At 36.7% G+C, this 15253-nt stretch overlaps 1 protein-coding gene across 3 annotated transcripts in view; it reads right to left on the bottom strand.

Annotated features, from left to right (window-relative positions):
* Positions 1 to 15253, bottom strand: part of MON2 (MON2 homolog, regulator of endosome-to-Golgi trafficking) — a 62502-nt gene that overhangs the window by 16329 nt on the left and 30920 nt on the right. For all 3 annotated transcript variants that reach the window (XM_037515102.1, XM_037515103.2, XM_054696743.1), the window contains 8 exons: positions 14475 to 14576; positions 13313 to 13423; positions 11464 to 11639; positions 9503 to 9665; positions 7860 to 8153; positions 5709 to 5907; positions 4663 to 5291; positions 136 to 279 (listed from right to left, as the gene is read on the bottom strand). In XM_037515102.1, coding sequence (XP_037370999.1) covers positions 136 to 279; positions 4663 to 5291; positions 5709 to 5907; positions 7860 to 8153; positions 9503 to 9665; positions 11464 to 11639; positions 13313 to 13423; positions 14475 to 14576 — 1818 coding nt within the window. The remainder of the gene's footprint in view (positions 1 to 135; positions 280 to 4662; positions 5292 to 5708; positions 5908 to 7859; positions 8154 to 9502; positions 9666 to 11463; positions 11640 to 13312; positions 13424 to 14474; positions 14577 to 15253) is intronic.

Raw genomic sequence — 15253 nt, 5'->3', positions numbered from 1 at the left:
TTCAGCTTTAAGTGTTAACATTTTAGTATGAAAGCATATTTGTGAGTGAAACATTACTGAGGTAAAGCCCACCATAAGTGGGATTTACTGTATTTATAAGTCTTGAAATTTTAAATACAATTTATAGTAAATTACCTGATTATATTTTGCATTTGCAATGTGCTTTGTTTCCAACTGTCCATATTGTGGAGGTTTACAGGAAAATTCTACAAATGCCAGTAACTGGTCAAATATAGCTGGATACATTATCTGCATGTTTTCTGGACCTACACAGATGGCCTAAAAAAAACGAAATATGAACAATAAAATAATGCATCATCTGAACTCAATTATGTTTTATAGTGTATATGCATTTGTTTAAAGACAGCCCTGTTTTACATCTTATACAGTATTTCATAAGCTTTGAAGGACACTTAAGGTATTTTAAATTATTATTGAACAAAATGTCAGTGTAAATGTGTTAATCAGATAAAAACTGTTTCTCCATACAAAGTGTCGTGACACAGAGACTGGAAAATGGGCAAGCATTGAAAGAAAAGCCCCCGACAGTCCTGAGTTTCTACAGTCTGCTCATTTGTTCAGAATACAGCCATCACATCACTAAGATTGCCTTGCTGGTCAAGTTGTTACTGACTTCTATTTAAGTGATGATTTCAATTCACTGAAATGACATTTGATTCCTGTATCATTCCTGGTCCTCTGGCTTTAACAAATAATCATGAGCATTACAGTTGGGAAAATAAGTCAGACATGGAAACTTATTACTAAAAGAAATGTATATATTATTTCATTTCATCATACATTATGTAGAATATATACTGATTTTAATAGGGCAGTGAATTTTTAATGTCCAATATATCTGTATCTAGACTTGAATTAAATAAGAAAATGAAAATATTTTAATAGAAATTTACAATTTGATAAAATGTGTGTCATTATATCATAGATTTTAACTACTTCAAATGTGTTGAAAGTACTTAAATTTTATGTTATGATTTTTCCAGCCACAAATATGCTTTTGCCTCATATCATTCATCTTTTCCTGTTTTATGTTATTTTTATCTCCACGGAATAATATTTAATGATCCGACTTATGGAGTGCCTCAAATATATTTGTGCTTTACAAAAAAAAAAAGGCATGATCCCTTTACACTTGAGGTACCCTCAAAATACTAAATTGAAAGTCAAAGCATTTCAAATTCTTAAGGAATTTCTTTTAAAATATGTGCAATATCAATATTTTATGTAATCTATGGCTTTTTGACCTATAAGTTACTTTCCCATCAGAGAAAAGTATATATCTGAAATTTTAGATAAAAGTGTCTTGCAATACAAAGTAGATAACCAAAGTGCTGCCCATATCTAAGTTACAGCATCTTACAACTACAGTTAAAAAAGCAGAATAAAGATTTCTGACATCATCTCTCAATTTTTTTTTTATTTTTCTCAGAAATAATGAATGGAGAGGGCCTCCCCGGTGGCGCAGCGGTTGAGCGCTGGGTTGCGAAGCTGCCTGCGGCCTCTGCCGCACCGGTTCGATCCCCGGCTGCTCCCCGGCCACCGGAGGAGGGTCCCACATGGCGTGCAGACCTCTCCTGCCACCCACTGCTCCCCTCAGCAGTGTACTTCAGTCCTTCTGCCTGCTCTGCTCCCTGCTCTGGCTCTGGTGAATTCTCTCACCCTCCCGCACTTCTGACTGTACCCAGTGCATGTATAAACAAACAAACAAACAAACAAACAAATAAATAAAAAACATGCCTCTATTTAAAAAAAAATAATAATAATAATGAATGGAGAGCTGGAATGATAGAGAGCATTAAAAAATTCTCGCTGCTGATTGCTTCTAATAGTTTCACGTTCTTCTTTATTAACATCTTGCTCAGTCTTAACTCTCAGAAGTAAGCAAGAAGCAATTACTTTAGAAAAGAGATAGTTATCCTAAGTGGATTCTTTTATTTTCGACAACTAAAGGGAAAAAAAAAAAAAGAATAACCTGTGGGGATGCCTCAGAGAGCTAGGCATCACAATTACTCGCAATATCTTAGCCCCATCTGAAGTTTGTGATTAAAAAAACACTGCAGTGTGAATCTGATAACAAATCTCAGTCGTGAGGCCTCTGTGGAGAACCTGATGGGGAAGACAGTAGCAGCTAACATTTATTGATGTTTTAGTGTGCCAGCTGCACTAAATGCCTTATAAATATTATCTTCTTTATGAGGAAAATATATAATTGATTAATTCAGTTTATAGATGAGGAAGCTGAGGTACAGAGGTTGAGAAACTGGCCCCTATATAAGGTAGAAGACACCACTGCACAGGCACATTTACACACAGTGTGATGGTGTCTCCTGCAGAAGGCTCCAGCAGCCTTGAGGATGAAGGCAGGTGATGACATCCAGTCATGTGACATTAGAAGTTTAGCAATAAATAAGATTCAGTCTCCTGATGCCAGAACTTAGGGAAGGCAAATAATCAAATTGTCAGACTCCCCATGTATGCCAAAATATCTTGGTCAAAAATAAAAAATCAATTAGCATAACTAAGTCACAGTGCATAGAAACTTGTGATTTAAGAACCAAATGAGGACTGAGTCTGAAGCCCTAAACAATATAAGGTTAAAAATGAAATGAGAAATGAGTATTTCCTTTAGGAAGGAAAATAGCTTTTAATGAATAAAACCCTTTTGGTGGATAGCTTATTGGTGTAAGGATGAATTTCCATAGCAAGTAAATTTTGCTTGTGAAAAGTTTTCTGACCTATGTAAGGGGAAAATATAAAAACACTCTTACAGATAATTAAATATATTGATTTTTCAGCATTAGGAAATGTTAAGGACTCCAAATGCTTGAATCACATACAAATGTTCTCACATCATTTAGAAAATTAATCATGTCTTAAAGATCAGATGAAAATTATGATGCAAAATCATAAATTATGATGCAATTTTTATCAATTGATATAAATGAATATATAACAAAGCTCCTAAGTTTCAGACTGAAGGTATGTGATATTTACAAAACCATTAAAGAATGGGGGATTCCCTGGTGGAGCAGGGGTTCAAGCCTCAACACTATGAAGCTGTCCACAGCCACTGCAGCACAAGTTCGATCCCCGGCCAGGGAGCTACCCCCATGGCAAAGCAGACCTCTCCTGTCTCCCTGCTGCTCCCCTCAGCAGTGGATTTCAGTGGATGCGCCTGTTCTGCTCCCCATTCTGGCTGGTGAATCCTCTCACCCTTCCACACCTCTGGCCTGCACCCCAGTTCTTGTATGCATAAATAAAAATAAATCTTGAAAAACAACAACACAGAAACAAACAAACAAAAAAATTAACAACACAGAACAAATCCCTGATATTGGGAATGAATAGTTCTACTTGTTCTCTCATTGCTAATGCAGATTTTAAAAAATGAAATTACATACTTTTTTTTCTTTGAAAAGAATTTTTGGAGTTTGTTGTTTTTATCCTCTACACACTTAAAAAAGCTTAAATCAAACATCTGAGAGTCCCAGATTTTGGGCAACCTCCACATCTGTGCTTTTCGTTTTTGAAGAATAACTTCCCCTTTCTTTCAGGGCAGCGCCCACGAGACTTGCGAGCAGGTCAGCTGCAGTAGCGGAAGCAGTGATTGAGACTTCTTTTTCCCCAGTGCACATAACAGCAGCTATTTTGATTTCAATTTCAGAGTTGATATCCCTACAATAATTTTTTAATGCCATATTTCCTTAAATTTTAATTTTCTACATAACTGCTTCCCAACACAATGCAACTACAATCAGAAGACCAAAGAACGACTATCAGCTCCACGTGCTCCACAGGCCGCCAAGAAGCATTACGCTGCGACAGAAAGCACATTCCTACTCAACGTTCCCATCATTCCAGGTGGAGGTAATGCCATCACGAAGTAGAGAACAAGATTCACATAACACAAATGGTCACCAATAACACACATGCACGCAGACACTAGCTTTATTCTGATTTTGTCAAACTATCAGAACTGCTTCGTTGCAACTGCTGGTTCTCCAGTTGGCAATTTTTTTTGTTTGCTTGTTGGGAACTGTGTTAACAACTACCTGGAGAGTTTAAAAAAATTTGATTTTGATCTGGTCTTGCTTGTTAGTTGAGCTTTGCCCAGTGATTTTTGGAGTCTCTTTTAATAATTTTTTGCAGTAACAAAACACACAGGTAAACTATATATTTTTAAAATTTCTGTGAGAAAAAATACTTCATCGATTTCTTATTTCTTCAAGTACAGGCTTCCAACAACTGCAGAACTAAATTAAAGTACACATAAAAAAATATATATATACCCCCATTGTTTATTAATTTTCTCACTATAGAAGTACTTAACTAAAGTTGTTATTCTAAAAATTATATCCTCTTGTGAAGAGTCATGAACAAACCAAAAATGCTGGCAAATAGAAACGAGGTTGTAGGCAGTTTTCTTAGAGAGTATCAAAACAAACATGAATTACTTTTTAAAATATATCAGAAAATTGTGTTTTTAAAATAACTAGTCACAATTCTGAATTTATTCCGAAGGATACAAACACAACAATCTTGATGATAGAATTTATCCCCCCCCCAAAAAAAATTGCAAACATAGAAGATACCAGGGCATCTCATACAATATTGTTTAGACAACCAGTAAAATTCTATTACCTTTTGGAGAACATCTAGAGCTGTGAGCACGGCTTCCTGTAAGCTTGTGAGGACTGCTTCAGTGTAGGACGGGAGGATGAAAGGGGACGCATCTGAGCTTATCGGGACTGAAACAGCGCTGTGCAGGGTAGCTCCCAACTTCTGCAAGTCGTCCATGCTGAAACCAGTTTTTATGTGTTGATAAAGAGCTGGAAATATCTGAATCAAAGCTGTAAGAAAAGGCTGGCTGGGAATGAAAGTTAGTTTATCAAAAGTGACAGGAGGCTTGGTGCTCTCAGACCCGATCCGGTACCACGTGTCCCAGGCAGCCCACCAGAGGTTCTGATCCTCCAGCTCATCAGCAACGACAGGGGGCTCGGAGCTGTTACACCTCCCGAGTCTCTCTCCAACGGAGTCTGTCCTTACGAAAGGCCTGCTCAGGCCAGGCCCTGCCATGGGCCCGATGAGGACAGGCGCAGGCACATTGACTGCAGGCGGAGTCTCAGGCTTGTCTGAGTCTCTGACAGGAGACACAATCTGTAAGATTTCTTGGAAACTTTTCAGCGCAGCCAGAGAAACCTCATTGTTCTTGCTGAGCGCCGCTGACTGCGTGTGATCGAGAAGGACGTCCCATGCTTGGGAAAAGCCTCCTGTGTGAGGAAGAGAAAACATCAATCACCACAAAAGTAATCAACGATGTTCTTGCTATTAGACATTGAAGTCTTTTTGGCTTATTTTTTCACTTAAATTCCTACAGAACTAGAAGAAAATATATACTTAGGTACTAAAGTACTATCAATGTAAATTAAAATCATTACAATTCAAAAATCCAGTAAAGAATCCTTTTCAGATATAGGGACCCAGAAGTCGCTAGGATATAGCAGAAAATGTTCTGGCCTTAAAACTGAGAAAAATACCATATGATTTCACTCATATGCAGAGAGAGAAATAGAACAAAGGAACAGACAAAACTATCCGTATGAATTTTAAATAATCTTTCCATATTTCCCACATCATTTAACAGGAATAACTTGTAAACCAAATAAAAAAAAAAAAAGTACATATACCTAAAGGTTGCAATAAATATCTTCTAGTGTTGAAGATTCTTGCTACTCCAGCCAAGGTTAAAACCCACGTCTCAGCCCACTGTTTCTCTGCTGTGTCCCGTGAATGATGAATGAGGATATTGCCACCTCCAGACTCAATCTTTTCTTTGTCTGCAGTAGTAGAAGACTCTCGAACTCGGTCCAGCAGATGAAAGAGAACCTGAAGATTTAGAAAAAGGCATATAAGAGGTATTGATAACATAGGTTAAGTAACAGCACAGGATTTAGGGATGAAAGATTTTACCTAACAGCCTGATCAATCCCCGTGTATTAAAAGAAACTGAACAGGGCCTCCCTTGGTGGCGCAGCGGTTGAGCGCTGGGTTGCGAAGCTGCCCGCAGCCTCTGCAGCGCCAGTTCGATCCCTGGCTGCTCCCCGGCCACGGGAGGAGGGTCCCACATGGCGCGCAGACCTCTCCTGCCGCCCGCTGCTCCCCTCAGCAGTGTACTTCGGTCCTTCTGCCTGCTCTGCTCCCCGCTCTGGCTCTGGTGAATTCTCTCACCCTCCCATGCTTCTGACTGTACCCAGTGCTTGTATAAATAAATAAATAATAAATAAATAAATAAATAAATATTTAAAAAGAAAAAAAAAAAAGAAACTGAACAACAGAAGTATTCTTAAATTCTTAAGTTTGTCCTTAAGATCATGGAATAAAAAAATCAAAATATATTGGATAGACTATTCTCTAAGGCTTGTTGAGGTATCAGTGGAGCATCTACAGGGTGAAGAACAAGAAAGGAATGAAGCTTAGAGAGAAGTCAGGCAAAAGAGATGATTCCAGGGGACAGCTGGATAGAGGTTACAACTGAAGCTTCAGGACTACCTGAGAAGGCTTGGAAAAAAACCTGTAGGAAGCAGCTGGGACTCAGGAGAATGAATAGGAGCAAAAATAAGTAAAAACCGAATAGCAAAACAGAAGCACGCTGTGAAATCAAGGGAAGAGAAACTCCAAGGAGACAATAATCAACAGTTAAATGTTAACCAAAAAACCAAGTAGGTTAAGGACTGAACACAGGGCAAAAAACCCACCTATAAACTAAGTACAAATTCTGTGGTTCTCAAAATATGGTCTGAGAACCAGTAGCATCACCTAGGAGTTTTGCACGCATACAATTTCTCAGCCCCCACACCACGAGGGAGGGTGTGGGGTCATAAACACTGGGGGCAGGTGATTGTGGCTCAGCAATCTGTGCTTTCACAAGGCTTCCATGTGAGTCTGTTACATGTTAAGCTTTAAAAGACTCTGAAGTAGAATAATGCAGAAATTGAGTTACAAGGGATAAGGGAATGCAGGGAAGGTGAGGGGGAAAAACTGCTGAGAATTAGACACCAAGATTAACAATGAAGCTCTCTGAAAGGAAAACAAGCAGCAGAGAAAATGAGGGTTTTTTTTTTTTTTAAATAATAAAGGCGACTTATGCATGTCTGGGATCTGAAAAGGAGGCTGGGGATGGAGCTGGAACACTAAACAGATGAGGTAGCTGGGTTTTAAATTGTTTTTATAGAAAATATACATTAATTTTTAAAGAAGACGTTTTGGAGTCCACTATGCTGCCACTGTCAAACTTCACTTACTTCAAAAATTCACAAAAGCAGTGAAAGGATTATAAGCAGGATTTTATTAAAATCAAACAGATGGACAAAAAAGGAGAGCCCTTTAGTAAAGACGGTATAAGGTATTAACTTTTATAAGAAAGTTTGAACAAGAGGATGAAAGAAAAATAAAGGAAAAAAGAAAAAATAAAATTGTATATTTAATGAACAAACATGTAGAATTTATAGATTGGAGATTGCTTTGTTCTGGTGAGTCTGCAAGCAAAGTCCACTGCTGTTGATATTTTTTTATTTGTAAAATTCTCACTTGATTATATGGTATGTGAATTCTGTGTGGTGGGGAAGGGAAGGACAGAGGCAGAAATCAGACAGGTAAGAAGAGATAATACTTTAATATTTAATTTGTTCTGTGTGAAATATAATTTAATATGACAAAGTTAATGTTTTCTGTCTAGTCAAATGTACAAAAAGACGGAAATAAATCCTTACAAAGATTACTTTGGTACGCTGGGCCCAAAAGCACAGAAGCACATGGCGCTAACAGCTGCCCCACAGTACCTTCCAGATGACAGTGTGCCACGTCGAGTGCTGCAGCAGGGTGCCATGGGCGCCCACCGTGGAGAACAGGGTCTGCCCAGCGCTCTTCCGCACAGCGGGGCGAGGATCCACGCACAGCTCGCCCAGCTTTGCATAGAGACAGAGCCACAAGCAGTCAAACGGCGGCGCGGGGTGGAACGGCCGGTTTAAAGCCACTCCTTTTTCTTCTGCCTGCTTCTGCTGTGCTGCCTCTTCCTTATTTAATTCTTTTTCAATAGTTTCCCCTCTTTGGAAAAAATAATCTGAAATATTCCACTAAAAAGCAAAAGTAGAAAATGATTATTTATAGATTTTATTTTAAATGTATAAATCAAAATGCAACATATGGTGGTGGTGCCTTTCAGAATAAATAAAAAACTCCTTCGGAAATCCCTTTTCTAATAAATGCATTAGAATGCAACATCTCTTGCTCTGTAAACTATCCTCATCTGATCAGAGAATCTGGAGGAAAATCTTATGCTAACAGAATTAAAAAAAATTTTATCATGAAAAATCTGAAGAACATAAAGATAATCATTTTAAAAATAGGTAAATAAATTGATATACCTTCCATCTACAAATATCAGCTATCAACATTTTCTGATTAACTTCAAGTTTAAATTTTATATTCATTACTAGATAAAGGCATTAAAAAAAACCCAAGATACCACCATCACCCCACAAAATTAATTCCTTTTCATCATTTAGTAGTATTTTACAATTTCATACAAGAAAGAGCAATTACTATCTCCAAACATATTTATGACATCATTTCCAATCACAACAAGGTATGTGAACTTGAGAATTATGCCAATTTAAAAATGTAGAGAATCCAACATCCAAGAACATAAATGTAGAATAAAGGAGGTGAAATCTAGCAACAATTTAAGCCACACCAAATTAACCAACTACTCTTTGGGGGCAATTATATATACAATATGCTTTCCCATAATTACATTTTAATAATAAGCTATTAGTTTATCTAGCTTATGTGAAAAATTAAAATTTGACTTCAAAAACTTTTGATAATGTATACACTTAAAAGAGTCTATATAATTGTCTTTAAATAAATGTATAATGGGAACAACTCTTTCCATTTTCTTCATGCAGATTTATATTACCCCAACTTAGATTTCATTATCTCCACATTCAAGACGAGTGAGACGAGGCTCAAGACGCAGACAAAATGCAAACACGCGCGCATCTTTTCCAGCGGGGCCTCCTGCCAGCACACGCTGTCTCTTCATAGTGACACCATGTGGACATGGTAAAGTCTCTCATGAAAGCTTACTTATTAAATAAGTCATACATGAAAATGTTGCTACCAAAGTAATATTGAAATCGATTAACCATCACACACAAAGTCAAGTATTTCCCTTGTATGTACTATTATTTGTTTACTAAATTCTTTCATGACAAACCTTGTCCAAAGCCAAATCTGAACCTCAATATCACAATTATTCCAACTACTCTGTTATTAATAATTATCTCCTAAGTGATGTTCTTTAATCCTTCATGCAAGATAAGTTTGTTACTTATTTAAAACTTTAAAGCCAAAGGCCAAAGAAAGTATATTTGTTTAGCATTCATTCTCGCTATCTTAAGAGAAAGGCAATAAAACTTACCAATAAGCCTATGGAAGTTAAACTAATATTAAGCTCCTGGTTGTGAAGTCCAAAGCTACCCGCAACGTCGACAACTATCTGGAGGCACATGCAAGGCATAGTTGGCAGAAAATCTGTAACAACCAACTGAAGACACTGGAATGCAGTTCTTATCAAAGATTCTCTGAAAACAGAAATTTAAACCCTTGCAATTAAAAGAACTATAAGTAAATATATATACCTTAATAGTCTGAGCTAAGCAAAATTTTATGATAGAATTTGAGCAAGAAAATCTTCCCTAATATCATCTACATTCACATATGTATAAAAAAAGATATAAAACAAATAAAAATACTCTCAGAGATATAAAATAAAAACAGTAAACTAGAAAAGGAAAAAAATATTAACATCATTATTATTTCTATTTGCATTTGCATCAACGAGACAAACCAACCTTCAGGCACTGAATGAAGAAGGGAAAGTAATTACAACTACATTTCTTCCCCATTGAGCCCTGTTCTCTAACACCGTGTCTAGCACGTGTGAACACACACACTTCACAACTGAGTGCAACTGAGCTCCTCATTCTTTCATACTATGTCTTATTTAAAGTTCTGCAAGTGCCTTTAGAGACATAACAGATGGACCTTGAGGAGAATATGTTTAGTGAAACAGGTCAGAGAATGAGAGACAGACACAAGATGATTTCAACTTACCTGTACAATACAAATAACCAAAAATTGCAACAAAATAGGCCACCATCTAGCCTTAGACATAGTGACAATGTTACTGGCCACTAGAGAAGTGCGGGGAGTGGGGGGGTGGGGGGGAGGCGGGAGAGAAGCAGTCAGGCAGGGCACCAGTGGCTTGGGGGAGGATGGTGAAGTATATGCACATATGCAGCAGTAAAAAACCCCAAAATTATAATAATCTAAAAATAATGATAAAATAAAATCTGTAAAAATTACTATTTTGAACTTCAAGTGAAAAGAATAAGAAGTATTTGTTTTTAGAGAGAAGTTTTGGTGGTGAAAGACAATGAAAATGAATTATAATAGCTAACACCTACTAAATGCTTACTATACCATGTACTTTCTAAGTGTTTTACTAGCATTAATTTTATCCTTACAATGTCCTATTTTACAGTTGCACAAGGAGGAACTGCAGCTTGATCTAAACTATGACTAATCTCTTTCCACTTTAATCACCTCAATATTTTGTAATACTTAAGATACATTATTAGCACAAATGAATATGAAACAATACCTTTTCATAATAATCTTAAGGATCTTAAATCATATAAAACTCCTAAGTCAGTCATCAAGATGACAGTATAAGTCCTGCTGTAGAATTCCAAACAAATACATCTAAATGTCTGCTAAATATCTCCACGTCAATGGCCTACCTTAAACTAAACAGGTCTGCACATTTTGTCCCATTTGCTCTTCGCTCCACATTCCCCTGTCTAATGATACTGCCTCTCAGCTAGATGCTTCTCCTGGCATCATTCCTGACTCTTTTTCCTAAGTCTTCCTTACCCCGTACAGTCCACCTGCTGAACAGCTCACACCCTCTCACCACTCCAGAGAGCCCTGCAGACTCATTTCCCTTTCTCCCCTCCACGCTGCTGTCATGACAACAGACCTCAAGTGCCTATCTGATTGCATCATTCCTCTTTTTAGTATCATAAAATGGATCCCAAATGTTTTGATGATCAATCCAATAGCTTTATATTCTTATATAAATGTTAAATAAATAACAATTTTCTATTCTTTCAAAACACAAGTGAACTCTAAAAATTCCCTCTACCCCACACAGGGGGGCATGGGACAGGGCTGGGGGGAGGTGGGTTATAAGAACTATACCAGATCTTAGACTTAGGCAGAAAGGGCATATTAAAAAAAATTATCACTACCGCAGTATTTTAGGTGGGTTTCCCTTGATTCTTTCTCATTTCTTGAATGTGAATTTTAAACACCTACCCTTGATCATTTCTGATTGCTCCCATGACTCCAAGCACTAACGGCCACCCAGGCCCAAGACTGTCTCCCTGACTCTGCAGAATCTGCAGCACACACTCTAATTGCTTGAGTCGGATATCTGGATGGTTAATACTGGACATCTCCTTTAATGGGTTCAATAAAAGCAACTGCAGCCTCTGCAAAGGGAAAAACAGTCATTAGGAAGAGATGCCCCCAAAGAAGGAAAGGCTCTTTTGTTGCTTCTTAAGTTTAAATTTACCTCTACTCAGACCGTATTGTAGACAGAATTTTTTTTAAATAAATGCTAAATATGGTTTCTTTGGCAGTAATCATCAGAAGTTTATTGTCATGTATTTAACTGCTTAATGAGGGAAATGAAAAACAATCTTAAAGATGTTAGATTTCAGGATAAATGAAGAGTGACCTATGTTAGAAGTTATTAATTACAGACCCATAAAGAACTGAATCTCACTAAGAAAATACACCTACATATACTAGCTAAGTTTGGAGAGAGGAAAACAATTCTCAGTTTCTACAATTATCTTCCATTTACTTTATTAATGTATAGTACATATGTTTCAATATAAAATTCCCAATAATCTTAGTTTCAGTATCATTTCCAAGAAGGCGTTAGTTTTTTTTAAATTATATGTCTACTAATGAACAAATATGATAAATATGATAAAAACCATCTAGAAGACAAAAAAAAAAAAAAGCACTGCATTTCATTTCTTCTAGCACCTCAAAGAACTTGTTTCATTTTAAAACTTGTTCCCTCCAAGGATTTATTTGTTTCATTGATTGACCAAACATTTATTAAGCTCTCACTATGTACCACATAATAAACTGAACATTGAAGATACGGACAAGGGTTTTCTTTTTAAAGAACTTAAAAATTATAGAAGGGGGCCTCCCCGGTGGCGCAGCGGTTGAGCGCTGGGTTGCGAAGCTGCCCGCAGCCTCTGAGGCGCCGGTTCGATCCCCGGCTGCTCCCCGGCCACCAGAGGAGGGTCCCACATGGCGCGCAGACCTCTCCTGCGGCCCGCTGCTCCCCTCAGCAGTGTACTTCGGTCCTTCTGCCTGCCTGCTCTGCTCCCCACTCTGGCTCTGGTGAATTCTCTCACCCTCCCGCGCTTCTGACTGTACCCAGTGCATGTATAAACAAAAACAAACAAACAAACAAATAAATAAATAAACAAACAAACATGCCTCTATTAAAAAAAAAAAAAGATTTCTTAAAAAAAAAAAAAAAAAATTATAGAAGGAAAAATGTATGAAATCACTAAAATGCTAGCTCTATAAGTACACAGATTTTTTTTTTGTTTATTATTTTTTTTTCCAAGAGCTAAAACACTGCCAAGTACATAATATGTACTCAATAATTAGTTGTTGAGTAAACTTGCAGAATACAACTAAAATACAGTAAGATAATAAAGGGAATGGGAATGGTTGTTAAATGCTTATTCCTACTTAATCTTGAAACAATAAAACTTCAGGGACATGTTAAACACTGTAAGAAATACATGAATGATTATGGGAGTCAGGCAAAGGAGTCATGACACAAGTAAGCTCTTCAGTTATATAAAATAACTGAATTTATAATTATTTAAAACTGAGTTTATAATTATTTAAAACCAAAAATCTACTGTGCCAGTCTCTACTGTCACTTGATTTCTCTTCGTGCAATGGTAATGAGAGGAAGAAAATGAGAGACAGGTAAGGACCAAAGCAAAGGAGACTAATACACATGGCCCCAAATGAAGCTTTAACATTGCAATGAAGAGGAACCTTCTAGAATGGGAAACCATTCTATGCAACTTATTAACTTAACTCAGTGTCATTTATTTACCTGGTTCTGTGAAAGTGGAGGATCATGGTTAAATGTTAATCCTGCTTTAATAAGTGAGGTTAAAGCTTCTGCTCCCCATTCTCTCATTCGAGAGTTTGGGTGCTGGCACACCTAAAACATACACGTTGAACAAAAAATTAAGCATTTAATTTGTATACTTCAGTTACACATCAGACATCAATCTGAGAAAAAAAATATTAAGACATTACATTTTCTATTCTTTCACATTTCAAAAAACACATCAAACGCGCATCATGAGGGTTGAAGGGAAAATTACATCCAAAATGTATGTAAGCTTACCTTCTGAATAAGGAGCAAGAGGAAGCAATAGAGAGACAGAAGATAAAAGATGAAACTAAATAAGTCACAGAAAAGAATTCATAAAAGTAAATAATGCCAGAGTTAAAAAAAAGAAGCAAATTCATACTAAGATTCCTAATTAAGTCCATCCTCATAATCAAATCCTGTGTTAAAATTTTAAAAACTGGTTTTTTTTGCCACTTTATGAGAATTTCTATTAGAAATCTATATATATCCTTTAAGAACTCATAAATGTAATCCCAAGAAAATGGGTGGGGGAAAAGAAAAAGCAAAAGCTCACTAGATTTCATTAAAAATAACACTTTCTCTCATTAATAATGTAAAATGATCATGGTAACCTAAGCCTAAACTATTCATAAACATATATATACAAGCAGCTGATTATTATGAATCATCCCAAGCTGAACACAACAGAATATATAACTAGATAAAATTTCCTGGCACTACCTATAACCAGTGAAGTCAAGCAGGTATTTCTCCTTGAAGAAGAGCTCCCCATAAAGAAGTGGTGTTTACTACTAACTCTTAGCCCTGACTGTCCTGAAGTCTCAGAATTAGCTGAAATGGAGGTATCTGGAGACTGTATAATAAAGGCAAAGTGTCCCAAAACAACACCTGAAGTAGTCATCAGAGATTTCACAGATATATCCTATTATTAGCCCAAAAGGGCAACCTATTTCTTCACCAACAAATACTACAAAGATTCAGCCCTCAATAAAATATACAAATGAATAGGAAAAAAAGTTGAGTAGTATTTTTTATGGTTATCTCATTACCCAAACCATTAGTTCAATGTGTACATCTTATTCTTAACAAAAACGTAAATATTTAAAAAAGTTACCTCAAGCAGATGACCAGTTAGAGGTCTCCATAAAATCTCTATTCGATGCATGTTAACTAGACCGGTTTCTAACAATTTGGCAACAGCAAAAAGAGATGGTTCCTAGGGAGAAAACATACTGCATTTTAAAGCACATCAACTATGAATGAAACTAAAAATACTCTAAAGAGTATAACTATAATTTATAATCAATTAGTATAATGCTAGCAATAAATATAACAAAACCTCAGTTATTAGACATGTCTTTCTACTTACCCTCAAGAATCTAGAACAGTTCCTAATTGGAAAATATGGTCAAGAAGAGAATGAGTTAGTGGGGAAAGAATGAAATTCAAGTTATACTAGACACAAAGAATGGCTGGTTTTCTAACCAGAAGGAAAGAAGCATTCTGCTATGGGTACCCCTAAAATTAATGTTAAACCCTAACTCTCAGTATAATATTTGGCTATACAGTCCAAAGGAGGAAACTGAGGTTATATGAAGTCATAAAGTTGCAATCCTAATGTGACAGGATTAACATCCTTAGAATTCTGGAGACATCAGAGAGCTCGGGAGCTTGCTTTCAAGCACCCCCACCACGTGAGAAACAGAGAAAGCAGACATTTTTCAAGTCAAAAAGAGAATTCTCACTAGAAATGTCCATGCTGATATGCTTATCTCAAACCTCCAGTCTCTAGAAGTATGAGAAAATAAATTTCTGTGGTTGAGCAACCCAACCAATAGTATTTACTATGGCAGCCAAGCTAATATACATTTTTATTAATGAAGTCCTCAAATG

The sequence above is a fragment of the Talpa occidentalis genome, unplaced genomic scaffold (genome assembly GCF_014898055.3).
Source record: "Talpa occidentalis isolate TD23 unplaced genomic scaffold, MPIMG_talOcc4v2.1 talOcc4.16, whole genome shotgun sequence".
Lineage (NCBI taxonomy): Eukaryota > Metazoa > Chordata > Mammalia > Eulipotyphla > Talpidae > Talpa > Talpa occidentalis.
Note: the sequence above shows the minus strand (reverse complement) of the source record. Positions and strands in the feature narration are given on the sequence as shown.